The sequence below is a fragment of the Schistocerca cancellata genome, chromosome 3 (genome assembly GCF_023864275.1).
Source record: "Schistocerca cancellata isolate TAMUIC-IGC-003103 chromosome 3, iqSchCanc2.1, whole genome shotgun sequence".
Taxonomy (NCBI): Eukaryota; Metazoa; Arthropoda; class Insecta; order Orthoptera; family Acrididae; genus Schistocerca; species Schistocerca cancellata.
In genome coordinates, this window is record NC_064628.1 from 630,994,335 (window position 1) to 631,012,304 (window position 17,970).

At 38.2% G+C, this 17,970-nt stretch overlaps 1 protein-coding gene across 1 annotated transcript in view; it reads left to right on the top strand.

The window, feature by feature from the left end:
• Positions 1-17,970, top strand: part of LOC126175558 (85/88 kDa calcium-independent phospholipase A2-like) — a 170,271-nt gene that overhangs the window by 23,395 nt on the left and 128,906 nt on the right. The window contains exons 3-5 of the mRNA XM_049922408.1: positions 2,341-2,465; positions 2,634-2,814; positions 12,537-12,758. Of these exons, the coding sequence (XP_049778365.1) occupies positions 2,341-2,465; positions 2,634-2,814; positions 12,537-12,758 (528 nt within the window). The remainder of the gene's footprint in view (positions 1-2,340; positions 2,466-2,633; positions 2,815-12,536; positions 12,759-17,970) is intronic.

Here is a 17,970-nt window from a genome sequence, read left to right on the forward strand (position 1 = left end):
GTAGATATATCTAAAAACAAAGATGATGTGACTTACCAAACGAAAGTGCTGGCAGGTCGATAGACACACAAACAAACACAAACATATTCATATCATTAAAGTAGATGTAGATTTAGATGTAATTACAAAAAGATTGATAGACGATTTGTGTACTGTTACACTGGGCTCCATCTTTGAGTAAATATTAAATGCATGTGATGTGCTATTCGTGGGACACCTTCTGAATGTGTAGAACAGATTTTTTGTATGAACTTACAATGTGGTGACCTTGGGTAAAATGTTATGCATTGTAATTGATTAACGATCTTGTGGCTCGCCAAAGTTTGATGGAGTAATGTGTGGTTACAGTGGCTCTCTGTCAAAGGATGACTATGTGCTACCACAAGATCTTACTGATGTGTGCTATCTGCAGTTATCTAAGACGTAATTAGTGATAAAAACGTAGGATTATAGCTGAATTGTCATTAGGTGGGGCTATGCCATTAGGTGGGGCACAGTTTATTCCATTAAAACAATTCACAAACTGTTAACAAGTTCATGAACTGTTACTGTTGAGTATTTAATTGTGAGCAGTATGATTGACAATCACAAGTTTGATTGTGTGGAAGCACATCAGTAATGTGATTAACTTCTCAACTGAGCTTAGTGATGGCAATATATATCATTGATATACATCAAGAAGAGTATTGTACCAAGCCCACTTTCTTGTGGGACATAAATATTAATGTGTTCTGGGTTAGAAAGGAGTTTTATGGTATGAATGGAGCTTGTTTGAGAGATCTCTAAGTGCTCCACTCTGTTTTTTCAGGTATGAGTGAAACCAGCTATCTGCTGTTGTAGTAACCAAGTAACTTTTATCCAGCCACATTCTTTTTGAAAAATGTTTAAGACTTTACAGTCCACAACAAGAATTTATTTTAAATCTGGCTAGAACATACAACTGTACTGCCGCCAAGAGCAACCTAGGTTTCTTCTCATAATGCATGGGACTTTACTCTTCTCTGTCTGCTTCTACACATCTGTTCATATAGGTACTACACTCATCATGTGCCTGGGTACTTAACTCTCTCTCTCTCTCTCTCTCTCTCTCTCTCTCTCTCTCTACCAATAAGCAGAATTTTTACAAAATTTAAACTGTGCAATCTACATCATTAAATTTAAACACGCCAAAATGTATATGGTCTTGTGTTGATCAAAATGCTGTTACAAACATAAATTGTGTCATGTAAGGTATTCTAGTTGACACGTATTAAAGACTTTGTGAAACAAAAGAAACATGTATATAATCAACTGTAGACAGTCATGCAGTATATTCTGAAAGATTTTGTTTTTATCTTTCTTATGGTACATCCATGATTTACTCTGTCTAACACAATTTGCCCATAAGTAAGCTAATTATGAACAATAAGTATCCAAAGTCAGTAATTTTATCAGATACACACAAATCTCCAAATGTAGAGTTGTATTACTATTAGTAGTGTGTATCAATCTTACTGAGTACTTTTGCTGTTTTTATTACCTGTGAATTAATGACTGGATTTCCTTAGTTGTTTACTATGTCTGATGCCTAATTAAGCCAGTATACTATGGATATCTCTTCACTATTCTGTAGCACCTGAAAAGTACCATCATTTGATAGCTCACTTGATGTATCAGGTTTTGTTGAACTTACATTAGTTTTGGAGAAAAGTGCATTATTGTGTATCGTAAACATGTATGTCTGCTAAAGCATTTGTATGACCAATTAACCCTTTACACCAAAAATACCTCATTCGGATTTCCTTTCTAGTTATATGTTTGATTTCATTGTAACTCAGCTTTTACTGGCAGTGAGCATGCACTACCTCCTGGTTATTGCCAATTTTTTGCCTTTCACAGTGTCCCATTTAGAACATTTTTATTAGGTTCACAGCTGTGAATGGGCCTGAAAATCATGTACTCACCACATGGCTACCTCTTTATCTATGGTGACTGGGATAGTACCCTAGTACTTTCCTGGCCTTACTCAATCTGCCCTGGCGAAAGTTGATAATGTAAAAGCATTGAGGGCCAAGCTTTCAGATGGTTACACCCTCACTTTCATACTCAGGATGATGTGCCATATCACAGACTATTGACACAAGTGTGACCAGTACTGGAGGTAATGGGAGGGAAATGGAGTAATATTGAGTTTCATTATTGTGGTTGGTGTATTTGGTAGGGCTGACACTACAGATATCAGTTTTTTTTCCATGCTGTCAAAAACTTTTATTTTTGTTAACATTAGTTTTAAATTTAAATATATGTTTTTTTAAATATAAGACATAAAAAAGTATTAATTTTTGTGTTGTTCTCTTTAAGTTGAGCAGCTTACAAGGCCTCCAGAAATTGTGTGATGCCTTGAGAGAGAATCCGTCGTGGTCTCTAGCCCATCTTGCAGCTCACTTTTCACTGAATGAATGTTTCGAGAAACCTTCTGTTTCGAGGTAGGCATACTGTTTGTTTAGGCCTATTCTTGAAACTAATCATTTAGTTTCTTTTGACTGATAATATCTCTCAATAAAATTTGATTCTCTGTTTTGCAATTATACATGTTTAACATGTAGAGTTTAGCAAGTAAGAAAATTTCTTTGTTATCTGTTCTTTGTCTGCAGCGAGATAAATGTCCCCGAGACGAGTACTGGTATGTCACCACTTCAAGTGGCTGTAAAGACGGGAAATTTAAAAACGGTTCAGGCCCTTCTGACATGCAGAGATGTAAGCCTAGAGCATTTAGACTATGAGGCAAACTCTGTCTATCATTATGCTGCAAATACGTCAAAGGAAATTATACAGGTACTGTTGAGTATGTACATTATAGTGATTTATTCATTCAGGTATATTGTTCACAGCTATGTAATATTTGCTTTTGTAAAACAAGGAATAATATATAATGGGGCAAACTGCAGGAAACAGTCGCTGAAGGGATAAGGAGCAAAAAAGGTCATATTGATATTTGGTCAGAAATATGTTGCAAGGGGAGTACACCGACTTGGACATAGAGATAAAAGACCTTTGACAGTGTAGATTTCAGTAATTGAAAGCAAATATGAGAACAAGTCAGGCAAGTGAAAATGTTCTATCTATACTAGTGTTTTAGATCCACACTCAAGAGAGTAGTGAGCTCGAGCGCCATTGTGCAGTAACCACATTACCCTTCGCACCACCAAAGGCATGTCATCCAGCAGGGGAGGCAGCGTCACCCACAGGAAATGCAGATATGCCTCACCTGCCCATACATTGAGGCTGATGGTTCACTGCCACCATATCATGGGGATTCTCCATAACCCAAAGGTGGGTATTGTGAAGATTGACGTTATAGCACCTTTTAAAGGTTGACTCATGTGTAAATAGTACGGATTACAAAATGCCAGTACCATTGAGGCATGTGCAACCCACCACTGACAAAACTGTTCCTGCAGATGCAAATCTGTACGTAATAAGGCCTGCTATGATAATGACCCTCCCCCCCCCCCCCCCCCCCCCCCCTTCAATGAACCATGGACCTTGTTGTTGGTAGGGAGGCTTGCGTGCCTCAACGACACAGATAGCCGTACCGTAGGTGCAACCACAACGGAGGGGTATCTGTTGAGAGGCCAGACAAACGTGTGGTTCCTGAAGAGGGGCAGCAGCCTTTTCAGTAGTTGCAGGGGCAACAGTCTGGATGATTGACTGATCTGGCCCTGTAACACTAACCAAAACAGCCTTGCTGTTGTGGTACTGCGAACGGCTGAAAGCAAAGGGAAACTACAGCTGTAACCCGAGGGCATGCAGCTTTACTGTCTGATTAAATGATGATGGCGTCCTCTTGGGTAAAATATTTCGGAGGTAAAATAGTCCCCCATTCGGATCTCCGGGCGGGGACTACTCAAAAGGACGTCGTTATCAGGAGAAAGAAAGCTGGCGTTCTACGGATCGGAGCATGGAATGTCAGATCCCATAATCGAGCAGGTAGGTTAGAAAATTTAAGAAGGGAAATGGATAGGTTAAAGTTAGATATAGTGGGAATTAGTGAAGTTCGGTGGCAGGAGGAACAAGACTTTTGGTCAGGCGAATACAGGGTTATAAATACAAAATCAAATAGGGGTAATGCAGGAGTAGTTTTAATAGTCAATTAAAAAATAGGAATGCAGGTAAGCTACTACAAGCGGCACACATCATTGTGGCAAAGACAGACACGAAGCCCACACCTACTGCAGTAGTACACGTTTATATGCCAACTAGCTCTGTAGATGATGATGAAATTGATGAAATGTATGATGAGATAAAAGAAATTCTTCAGGCAGTGAAGGGAGATGAAAATTTAATAGTCATGGGTGACTGGAATTCAACGGTAGGAAAAGGAAGAGAAGGAAACGTAGGTGAATATGGATTGGGGCTAAGAAATGAAAGAGGAAGCCGTCTGGTAGAATTTTGCACAGAGCATAACTTAATAATAGCTAACACTTGGTTTAAGAATCATGAAAGAAGGTTGTATACATGGAAGAACCCTGGAGATACTAGAAGGTTTCAGATAGATTATATAATGGTAAGACAGAGATTTGGGAACCAGGTTTTAAGTTATAAGACATTTCCAGGGGCAGATGTGGACTCTGACTACAATCTATTGGTTATGAACTGTATATTAAAACTGAAGAAACTGCAAAAAGTTGGAAATTTAAGGAATTGGGACTTGGATAAACTGAAAGAACCAGATGTTGTACAGAGTTTCAGGGAGAGCATAAGGGAACAATTGACAGGAATGGGGGAAAGAAATACAGTAGATGTAAGGATGTAGAGGCTTATCTCACTAGGGGTAAGATAGATACTGCCTACAGGAAAATTAAAGAGACCTTTGGCGAACAGAGAACCACTTGTATGAATATCAAGAGCTCAGATGGAAACCCAGTTCTAAGCAGAGAAGGGAAAGCAGAAAGATGGAAGGAGTATATAGAGGGTCTATACAGGGGCGATGTTCTTGAGGACAGTATTATGGAAATGGAAGAGGATGTAGATTAAGATGAAATGGGAGATATGATACTGCGTGAAGAGTTTGACAGAGCACTGAAAGACCTGAGTCGAAACAAGGCCCCGGGAGTAGACAACATTCCATTAGAACTACTGACAGCCTTGGGAGAGCCATTCCTGACAAAACTCTACCATGTGGTGAGCAAGATGTATGAGACATGCGAAATTCCGTTAGACTTCAAGAAGAATATAATAATTCCAACCCCAAAGAAAGCAGGTGTCGAGAGATGTGAAAATTACCGAACTATCAGTTTAATAACTCACAGGTGCAAAATACCAACGCAAATTCTTTACACACGAATGGGAAAACTGGTAGAAGCCAACCTCGGGGAAGATCAGGTTGGATTCCGTAGAAATGTTGGAACACATGAGGCAATGCTGACCCTACAACTTATCTTAGAAGAAAGACTAAGGAAAGGCAAACCTATATTTCTAGCATTTGTAGACTTAGAGAAAGCTTTTGACAGTGTTGACTGGAATACTCTCTTTCAAATTCTGAAGGTGGCAGGGGTAAAGTACAGGGAGCGAAAGGCTATTTACAATTTGTACAGAAAGCAGATGGCAGTTATACGAGTCAAGGGACATGAAAGGGACGCAGTGGTTGGGAAGGGAGTGAGACAGGGTTGTAGCCTCTTCCCAATGCTATTCAATCTGTATATTGAGCAAGCAGTAAAGGAAACAAATGAAAAGTTCGGAGTAGGTATTAAAATCCATGGAGAAGAAATAAAAACTTTGAGGTTCACCGATGACTTTGTAATTCTGTCAGAGACAGCAAAGGACTTGGAAGAGCAGTTGAACGGAATCGACAGTGTCTTGAAAGGAGGGTATAAGATGAACATCAACAAAAGCAAAACGAGGATAATGGAATGTAGTCGAATTAAGTCAGGTGATGCTGAGGGAATTAGATTAGGAAATGAGACACATAAAGTAGTAAAGGAGTTTTGCTATTTGGGGTGCAAAATAACTGATGATTGTCGAAGTAGAGAGGATATAAATGAAGATTAGATGGGTAGATCACGTAACTAATGAGGAGGCATTGGATAGAATTGGGGAGAAGAGGAGTTTGTGTCACAACTTGACAAGAAGAAGGGATCAGTTGGTAGGACATGTTCTGAGGCATCAAGGGATCACCAATTTTGTACTGGAGGGCAGTGTGGAGGGTAAAAATCGTAGAGGGAGACCAAGAGATGAATACACTAAGCAGATTCAGAAGGATGTAGGTTGCAGTAGGTACTGGGAGATGATGAAGCTTGCAAAGGATAGAGTAGCATGGAGAGCTGCATCAAACCAGTCTCAGGACTGAAGACCACAACAACAACAATGATAATGACAGTGACAATTGTCATGGAGAATGTTCCACACAGTTGTCTGACCTATCCCTTGCTGGCAATCCACCTGCCTGGTGCCGATACAGGAGTCATTGTAAAAAAAAAATAAAATTGTATCTACCTTTAAATGGGTGTGCTTCCCTTGAAACACATTTCTGGCCATATGTCCATATGACATTTTTTGCTTGTTATTCTCCCAGGGATCCTTTTCTGCAGTTTGTCGCATATCACATGTATACATATGTTTTTAATGAGGATTAGACAGGTAGTCAGACTTGAAACAATAGTTGTTTGATAAATTGCATATGTGATAACTTATGTATAATAAAACTATAAATGTAGGCACATTACTGCGAACAATTATTTTAATGCCATTCCTTCTTTCAACATATGCTCCTTGTGTTAGTTTTGAAATTGTATCTAGTTGATGCACCTCTGAGAATCTGTATAAAGGCATAAGAGTATAAAAACTGATTTTCTGTGAGGTGAACATGAAAAGAATGCTGCAAGAGTAAATTATTATAAAAAAATATTCTGGCTTCTCATTTTATGTGGTAGCCCTTTCTATGACTAAATGGAATTGGTGAACAGAATTTTGGAGGAAGTACGTGTCTGGGTATTTGCTTTAATGTGCACTTCATTTGTAACATCACTCTGTGCTGATAAACCATTAAAACATTGTCCTTTAACTATAATTCTGTTTATTTTTTTTTTTTCAAAATTTTATGGATTAATGAATGGTGTTATTGTATAATGCTATCTAACTCAGTCATAGCATTGATCTGTTTCACCTATCAGAGTTGAAAATCCACTAAATCTTTCTCCAGTGTTATCCCTCTGTATGGTATAATCATAGCATGGTTACAAAATGGAAGAAATCCACATAGTTAGCAGGTTTGTCAACAATATCTGAGAGCACCTCTACTAACATAACTTTTTTCTCTGCCATCTTCTTGCATACTTTGGAGTAGTTAATTTTGTATTTTCTGGTAAGTCTCTTTACAGAATGAAGCATTTTGAACATGGAATTTCAGGAATTTCAGTAGTGAGTTGTATCTAGTAATGTATTGTATTAAACCTGTTTTATTTGACTGTTTATTTTCAATACATTCCTTTTATGTCAGTTTATGGAAGCCACACAGTTTAAGGTAGAACTTCTTAGTGTGACAAAACCAAGCTTTAAGTGAGAAGTCTAGGAATACAAAACTTTGCTTTTGTAAGAATTATGAAGTTAAAATTAGAGCAGTTACAGCATGGGCAAGGGCCTATAATCAACCACTCTTCCTTTGTCCACACGAGGATGGAATGGGAAGAAGCCTTATTAACTGGTACAATTTGAAGTGCCTTCTGCCTTGCATTGCACAATGATTTGCAGAGTACTGATGTAGAACCAAGCATGTTCTTTTTGTGTTTGTGTGAAGTATTGCACTTGTAAAATTTTTCATGCAGCTGCTAAGGCCTACACATGAACTTATGCAGTACCTGCTGCATCATCTTTAACTTCAAATAGGAGACAAGGAAATCAGAAAATCATGCTCCTAAAATCGTATCCACTAATTCTGCCTTATTTTGTAAGAAGCTTTATAAAATCCACATATGTGGTGTTTCTGGTGGCTCATTGTGGTTTACATAAATGTGCAGGAATGGAGTCTGTCTTCCAAGTTCATTAGCAGTTCCTGATTATGGAACTTGCTAATTTTGTACTGGAACTGAAATTGCTAGAAATCTATAAGAAACAAAAGGAGGAAATCTTCCATTTAACTTTAATGAACACGTTCATAACTTATTTTGTGTTAAGACCGCATGTGTGCGATCCATAGACTTCCCTGTGCAGTTAACATCTGCAACGTCTTCCTGTTTCTTCCATAAAAAGTATTATTTCTTAATCTTTACTGTAAACTAATGGAATGTAGCAACCATATTTCCCACATTAGCTGTAATGACTGTTGGCACTCTCTAAATCGTATTTTCGTACATCGGCCACCTTTCCTGTAGAGGTTTCCGATGTATAGCCAATTACTTCAAAAAAATGATGATGCAGTATATCAGTCACTACTGCACCTAAGGCTGCAAAAATTGCTGACACAATGTAAACAGACACAAGCAAGGCTGTATGTCCTGACAATGACAAGGAGATGCAGCTTTGATGCAGAGTATATGATGCCTGTCACAGCCTCGACTTTGGGTACTGCCAACAATGTTGGCATTTACCTCTTACAAAGCACTACTTGTACAAATTATAGTGTGTAGTGAGTTGTCCTGCATAATTGTTACAACTGGTACCAAACAAGAATATGTAAATTTGTAAATTGTGTAGAAAAATTTCTGCTATCAGTCACAATAAAATTAATTTTTCCACACACTGTAAAGGAACAGGCACGGAGTTCAACAGCGTCCACTACAGATAAAATTCATTTAAATTTGTAAGTATCTTTTTCAGTATTGTAAAAATTGCTCTGCTGTCACAAATAAGCCAGTGTTTGTGAAAATTGGACCAGAAATAAAGCAGCCAAGTGAATAAAATGAAATGCTTAGAACAAATCTTTCATGGCATGAAAAACACTTCATTCATTTTTCAGCAATACACAATTGAATGAATGAGAGAACATTTTACTCCGAATCAGTGACAAATAAATCATCATCATCATTTAATTGACAGTCACAGCCCTCAAAACTATATCTATAATGACTGGAAGTGATGCATGATTGATTGTTTTATACTGGGAAAATTATTTATTTTTGTAGTTGTTGTTGTTGTTACAATTTTTGTTAGTGCCTGCTCTTCACAAGGAATCATTTGGATAATTAGTGAGACTTGTGTGCACAAAAAGATTTATTCTTATAAACTGAAAATTGAATTACCAGAGATGATGAATGCATGGTTGAAAAAAGTGTGTTGCTCTCTGAGTAGTGGTACATATGATTGTTCATCATTTCCATGCTTCTGACTTGTTCTGGTCATCTCATTTCATGTCATGTAGAATCTACCTGTGTGCTGTCGTTTTAATTATGTATGCATAACATGTGAAATAGGAGGTACATTTCGTAACTAATGTGAACTAATTTTTAAATATCTCTTTACACTCCTTCAGTATAGTGTCCCTGCATCTCTATGACTGAATCCCAACATCTTGGAAGCTCTGCTATTCCATCCAGGACACCACTACTGTTTATATGTTGAATGGCTCGGGTAATTGTGGTAGAAAGTTCTTCCAGAGAAAGGTGACGACGACCACACAAAGATTTTTTTCAACTAAGGGAGCATGCCAAAGTCTGATGGACACATTTTGGGCTGTAGGGAGGATGTGGCAACACCTCCCATCTGTATTCGTGCAGTTTTTATGCTACAGTATTGCCAATATGCTGGCGAACATTGTTGTGAAGAATGAATGGCCCAATCTTGAGCTGCTGAGGTTGGGTTTTCTGCATTTTTCTGCACAGCTTTTGCATGAAGTTATAATATACTGCTGTGATACAAGCTTGAGCTTTGCTTGATCACTTGAAACTTTTTGGACAAGCAGAATCTGAAGCTCTCCACTCATTGGACTGTGATTTCAACTCTGGTTCAAAGTCTCTAATCCATGTTTCATCAGTAACAAAAATTCAAGACAAGAATCCTTGACCTTCACAGTTGAATCATTGTTTGAGCTAGGTTGAAGTGCCAGGCATTTCTGCTTCTCTAGCGGTCAAACAGTGTGGGACCCATGTTGCAGAAATTTTTCTCTTCTTCAAATCATTTGTCAGAATATAGAATACTAATGTTGGGGGAGTTCTTGTGGCTTCAGAGAGCTCCTCACAAGTAACACTGTGATGTTCTCCAAGAGCATCTGCCACGAGTTTCACACTTTGTTCATCTGTAGATGTTTTTGGCCTTCCAGATCATGGATTATCGTCTGTACTCATACAACCACCATGAAACAATTAACCCAATGAGAAACTATACTACGGTTGAGAAACTATACTGCGGTTCACTATAGACTCACCACAAACATCACTCAACTCACTGGTTTTTGTTGAGTTTTTGCAATGTAAAGTTTCATCTTGATGTGCAACCACTGGTCTTCAACAGTCATACTGGAGATCTCTGCAAGGTGCATTTCTACGTCTCACCAATTTTATGTTATAGTACACAATGGGGGGGGGGGGGGGGGACCCAAAGACATCTTCCTCAAGCTCCCAACTGCATCTGATGTCATTTTCATTATTGTGTGCATCAAACAATCCACAGTAGTACCAACCTGTGCATTATTTATGAATATCCCTTGTAAAAGAAAAGTTATTGTCAGAAATGCTTTTGAAGTGAATGTGTTTAAACTTGCTGTCTGTTGCATACTGTCTCTAGCTTTCCAAGGATGTTAGCCATAACCACTCGAATCAAAAGTGTCCACAAAGCAAAATTCAAATCGAAAGTGTCCACAAAGCAACCAGACTAGACAGCATGTTGTACAATCACTACATGAAGTTGCATTTTAATTTACAGATTTCTTTGAATAACAGTAATGACATATAAAGCATTATTCTGTAATCATTTAAAAGATCACACAGTGAAAAGAAAATGAAAATAAAAAGTTTCAAAATATTTTTGATTGGCAGTGCTCCACAGCAGTAATGTATTTTATGAAAGTCAGGTTGTGAAACATACCAACATCTCCCACAAAAATCTCTGTATTGTTGCTACCTAAAAGATCAGCATCAGGCTGCAAAACATCACTGTAGCCTATGTATGTAAAAACTGGCATGCTTTCAGTAATGACCACTAAGTCTTAAGTTGAGAACGTGTAAGATCAAATCCTTTTCTAAATTTCTGTCTTTGAAATGTCAGATATGAACTAAATTACTGGTTGAATGTACATAATGAATGTCACTTAACAATTAAATTTGAAAATCCAACACCTAATCAAAAACTTCTGTATCCTCATCAGACGCCAGAAACTGTCGAAGAGTAATGTGTACATGTTGACTGCTTTGTCATTTGCAATGTCTTATATTCAAATATAATTGTGTATATCAGAGCTCACCATTACACATTCTTACATCACTTGACATTGTAATTACAGCTTGATTGTACAGAGCTGTGCTAGAACTGTTAGTTAGTGAGAATGTGTAATGATGGGCACAGTGACAGACAATGGTTTGTTGGCACAGAATTAGTGCTGAATAGCATCCAGTATGTGTGATGACTGGCTCTCATACAGTGAATTTGATGGCCAAGACATCATCATGAGTTAATTATTAAGCTCCTCAAACCCCCACTGTAGCATAATTCTGGCATGGCTGACACAGAAGTTAACCTGCTGAAAGAGGTCATTGCCATCAGGGAAAACATCAGGCGTGAAGGGCTTCAGTCAGTTTGAAATAAAATTCATGTAATCAACTGTTGTCACTGTGCCTTTGATTACTACCACAAGTCCCGTGAAAGCCCAGGTCAATTTCCACCATAGCACAATACTGTACCCATCAGCCTGCACCTGTGGCATGATGCAGGTTTCAAGCAGCCGTTTGCTGGATGATGACATATGCGCACTTGACAATCAACTTGTAACAAGAAACATGAATCATCTGACCAGGGAACACATTTCCATTGATTTATGACCTGTTTTTTTATGATTCCATGCCAGTTGCAATTGTAGTTGATAATGTTGTTCAACGGGGAAACACAATGGGCTCATCTACTGTGGAGGCCCATGTTTAAGGGTTGCGCCGATTGGTATGCCCAAAAACATTTGTGCCTGCACCAGCACAGTACTTTTTGACAGGTAAGGCAATGTTGTGTGGTGCAATGATGAACTTTTAGATAGAAACTGTGGTAGCACATTAAAGAAATTTCAATTCACTTAGCAGATGTGTGTTTTTTCAACATGACTTTCATAAAAAAAAAGTTTTAGTTGTATCAGTTATCGATAAAATACTGTAGTGAAGAAGTTGGATTTTATTGTTTTCAAAATAACCAGTACAAATGATAGCCTTTGATACATTTTAAGAGCAAATAGTCATCTGACTTACACATTGACTAATTTCTTTTTAAGGGGCTAAGATAATGATAGAATAATTTCATGAAACCTACTATTATTTCTTCACCATAGAAAAAAAACAGTACATACACATCTGTTGTCATGTAGTCTTAGATTTGATTTATTACCATTAACATTATCATTCTTTTCATACATTCTTGGTGTTTTGTAGGCACTGAGTTCAGTTTGCGCTAAGAGCCTAAACCAACGTAATATAAATGGCTACACACCTCTGCATTTGGCATGCCTGGCAGACAAACCAGACTGTGTTAAAGCTCTACTTCTGGCAGGTGCCGATGTGAACATTGCTGCCAATAAAGGGTCTGATACAGCAACGCCCCCTGGAAATGTTGCTGATTTTCTGCAGGGCAATGCAAATAAGTTGCAAGTGAAAGTGAGTATGCTGCTAATTTTAATGTACTTCAGCAGCAGTAACTGCTGATTGAAATATAAAACCTGTTGTGTTTGAACAGCTATTATCACGCCTACTCGTAGGTATATCCTAAAAGTACATGCCAAAATTCAAATGTTGCAGTCTTACAATCTTTATACTGCACACATTTTGTTCTGCTATCTGTACAGTGCGTAGAGCTTAAAATCCACGGATTTTTATCTGGTGTGTCATTTTTCCATATAAACCCTTGGAAAAGAATTCTTCTGTTGTGATTTCACTCTTAGTAATTTGCATAACAACTGAAATACTAAGAATAAACATTTTCATTTTTTTGAAAATGTGCGCCTTGGCTGAAACCTAGATTACCATGTATCATAAGCAATACTCTTTCACTCTTTGGAGTTAAATAAATAAATATATAAGTATACTTTCATTACCTACTGCGTTTTCACACAAATGTATGTGCTCTCTCTCTCTCTCTCTCTCTCTCTCTCTCCCTCTCCCCCCCCCCCTCCCTCCTTCTCCCCCTCCTTCCTCCATTTCTTTCTACTGAGTGAGATGATGTAGTGGTCAAGAAACTGCATGTGTTTTCAGCAGGTTCAAGATTCAAAGCCCCATCTAACCATCCAGTCTTGAGTTTTCCATAATTCCTCTGAATCAGGGTGTTCCAGCTTGAGTGCTTGCCACAAGCAGCTGGGTACCCAGTACTCACTGCTGCAGCGGGGCATCCATTGACACAAGCGGTCAGTGGTGGGCAAACAGCGGACACTTGAGCAGTTAGACAGCCAGGCTGTTGTGTAGACAGTTATGCTGCACTGGCAGAGCACCCATTGACAGCGGTAGCCGCATGTCTTGCGCGTGTGCAGAAAGTGTGCAGTAAGGCCGCCTGGTGGGTAGTCTACCCATTGGTGAGCTGTGATAGGAGCCTTTAATCCCTTCAGGTGAATTTGGAAATCATGTCTTTAAATACATTGCTGCTGATTTCCTTCTCCATCCATGTCCAACAGAGCCTATTATTATGCTGCAGCTCTTCCTGTATGCTCTTAACATACTTCCTCTCAAACATGTGATGAATTCAGTGTTTTACATATTACTCTCACTGCTCATATGTTGGGAGTTTCTTATTTGCACCTTCTGCCTACTGCCATTGAGATACAGTTTTCAATGCATAAATTAAAAAAAAATGCTTGTATGTTCTTCATGGTTAGTTTTTATATAGAACAGCTGCATGGTGCATAGTCAGATCTAAAACTGTAACAAGCAATAATGATCCTGCTACTTGCCTTCATTGGCTGCTTCATTGTAACCATTACAGTTGCTGCGTGATGATGTGTGAGTCTCTAGTTTGATTCGTGCTTGTACTGCAGTTATTTATCATTAGACATATATTGATTTTTGAAAGGTTCTGTGATGTATTTATTTAATATGGAAATTTTGTAGAATATTCTGTGTATCTATAAGTTCAGCTTCATGTGTACTCTTGTGTGTACTCAGAAAACATGTTTCAGTGGGACATGCTAGTTCGTGTTGACCAGTTGAGGAAGAACTCAAGAACTGGAACAAATTTTGGACATAAATTGAGCAAAAATTTGGTGACAATCAGTAAAAGCACTAATAGTGGAAGAACAACTGTAGAACAGAGCCCAACACTAGGGGGAGATGACACAAGTATAAAAAACAGTGTGTTTTATCACTGTTTACGCAATAAATGTGAATGTTATGGATGCCGACAATTTCACATTAAATGACATGCTTGGCACAAGATGTCTGCCAAGTGCTTCTTTTGAAGCATCTGCATCTACATGGATACTCTGCAAATCACATTCAAGTGCCTGGCAGAGAGATAAAAATCATGGGACTGACCAGAGATCGAACCTGAGATCTTTGTATTCGTAGTCTTGTTTTTCACCACTTTGCCACTGTGTAACCACCACTGCTATGGAGGATTTAATCAAATGATGCTGACACATTGAGACAATCTGTCAGAAAAGAGTATACCAAAAGAAGTTTGCCAGACTTCTGAATGTCATACTAACAGCAATCATGGAAGACCATTAGGACCTAACATCAAAATTGTATCAAAGAGTAAGAGAAAAGTTACGAGGGTTTATGGCATCTGTTGGGTATGAACACAGATGGCTGTGGAAGCAGCAGTGTTCAATATCCCAACCATACAGGATGAGATAGCTTTGCTAATTCGAGAAGAGGTTCATTGACACCAATCACTACTAGACAGATCAACATTAATGAAAGGAGTCATAAACCCTGGACAGATCTTGTATCCGTTAGACAACATCCAATGTCCAAAGTTTATGGTGACACAGATATGATTTTCTCACCATGGTCAGTCCAATTGCCACACACAAAAATTGACAGATGGAGAACAGAGAGCATGCCAGTATGGTTATGATTTTGCTGCCCTGGGCACATCATAATGTAAACAAAAAGGAAGTGTGTACAATAACTATTATGCTGCAAGACTTTAAACAGCAGGTCAGTTTTTTCGATGACAGGAAACTGCACATGGCTACAGCAATATGCAGGATGAAGCCTATCATTCAATCATGCACAAAATTGCTCTGCAATGCACCAGTTGCTGCCTGTTACCTTCCAGAGATTCTGGCCACTCACTCAGCCATCAAAATCAACTAAATGAAGCAATCATATATAAATGTGAAGCCATGACAAATGAAAGTCCTCCGTGAATGGCAGTTGCTAAGATGGCAGGAAACCACATGACATTATTATTGATGAACAACCTGTCCAGGTACAGGTAGATTCTGGTGTGTTGTTTTCAGTGATATCAGATTTTTATTGTCACCAGTGAAAGAAAATTATGTTCCAAGATTCAAAGGCTGGAGATTGCAAACGGAAAATATGTCCAGCTGACAGGAACATGTGTTGTTCTAGTAACTGTCAATGACAGAAGAAGGTCCTTTGAATTTGTCATTTTACCACAATGCAGGCGTAATGTTATTCTTGTATGGGGCTTGAAGACGTCATAAGCAGTCATAGACTGTGAAAGATGGAGCTCCAGATAAAATCTGGGGGTTTAGTTCAGTGCAAAAAGGTATTCAGCCTTGCAAAAGAGATTTATATGCCAATTATGATCATAACCATCACAGGAGGACAAAGAGAGCTGTGTCACCAGCTGTTATGAATGCCTGCATCTCATCCCAAATGATATTTGTTTAGGGACACCTGAACCATTTCAGGAAAATTTACACAGTACCATGGAGAATCATATTTCGCTATATAACATCCTATTACAATTTTTAAGGTTTACAAAAGAAGCAAATGTTTCTATCTTTTGATTTTAACCAATAATTGAAGAGTGTTGCAGAATGTTAGATCTGTATTTAGTAGAATGCAACTTGTCTTAGATTTCCACTGTTGTGGTAGGGGTGATTATTGATGAGCTGGCTTCACTACAAATGCTTTTTTCTGCTTGGATTTATTGTGTGTGTGTAGGACCAGAAAAGATAGCACTCTAACTACTGAAGTAGCTTTGAAATTCATTTTCACTATATTGACCAAATACAACAAAATATACTAATTTTAATGTAATCCTACCTTATTGCACACATCTGAACTCCAACAAACTTTGCACAGACTCAGCTCAACTGAACTCGCCTGGTCACTGCCATATTACATTAAATAATGCAATAACAATTACATGTACTGAACTCCATTATGATCAATACTACATTTATTTAATTACAATTCAAAATGTTAGTTTTATAATACCTTTTCACCTTATGTAATGACAAAAAGTGAAACAATTCTTATGTTATTATTAAAATTCCAACTGAGTTGTGTTTTCACATGAAATTAAATAGTTTTTTGAACAACTACTTTACTGAATGTTTTAATTACAAATTAATTTTTCAAGGGATTTTGGTCACGAATGTATCTTCAATGTTTGTATTGTGGTTCTTTTGAGGTGAATAAGTACTAATGTCTGATCCCAGAATAGTTGACAAGGCAATACTACAGGAATGCTGTAAGAAAAGTAAACATGAATTAGATGTTTGATGATGATGTTTGGTTTGTGGGGCTCTCAACAGTGTGGTCATCAGCGCCCATACAAAGTCCCAATTTTTTTACACAGTCCAATTTTTTTACACAGTTCAATCTAGTCACTGTCATGGATGACGATGATGATGATGATGATGATGATGATGATGATGAAATAGTGAGGACAATACAAATACCCAGTCACCAGGCAGAGAAAATCCCCAACCCGGACGGGAATCAAACCTGGGTCCCCGTGATCCAGAGGCAGCAAAGCTAGCAACTAGACCACGAGCTGCGGTCATGAATTAGAGATGAGGTAAAAGATGAATGTATAGTTCACAAGCAAGTGGAAATAAGAATAGACAAAAGAGCAGTTACACAAGATGGGCAAGAAAAAATACCCATTTAAAGGCTCACCAACGGTCATCTGTTTGATAGAGCATAAAATGTGATTCATGTGAGTAGGCCTACCACCAGCTCTCAGTGGATGTCCAGTTGTGGTACTGACATGCAAATTCTAGCCTTAGTCACCAATGAACAGCAGTCAGCATAGGTGTATGAATCAGGCACCTGACGTGGCAGCCCATATGCAGCAACATTTGCTGTGCAGTTGTTTAGGAAACACTGTTGGTATCCCCTTGGCTCCTCTGGATGTGTAGTTGCTCAGCAATTCCATGTCTTTTTTTTATTGATTGTCGACTCCATGTTGTCCTGTGCACTACGACCAGATAACAGGTATACTTGAAAAAAGAGACAGCATTGGTCGTATATTTTTTACTATCGCAAAATCGATTTTCTGTCACTGAGTGACCGTCTTCAGTGCTATATTGTATAACTTAAATTAGGATGCACTGTTGTCAATAAGCTTACGGCAATCACATAGACTATTGTTATACAATATAGCACTGAAGATGGTCACTCATTGACAGAAAATCGATTTTGCGATAGTAAAAAATATACGATCAATGCTGTCTCTTTTTTCAATTGCATGTCTGTTCGCCTGTACATATCTGTGCAGCTGTTGATGAGTGTTAGCCATTCTGCATCAATTTTTGGATTAGTTAAAGTTCAGAAGAGATTCACAGTGTGAGAGACTCTCTTAGAATGTGCTCCTACTCCAGATGTTCAGTGAAGGATTTCAGTTGCAAGATATGGCCACAAGAAGAAGTATTGCACGGAGATGCCAATTTTTCTT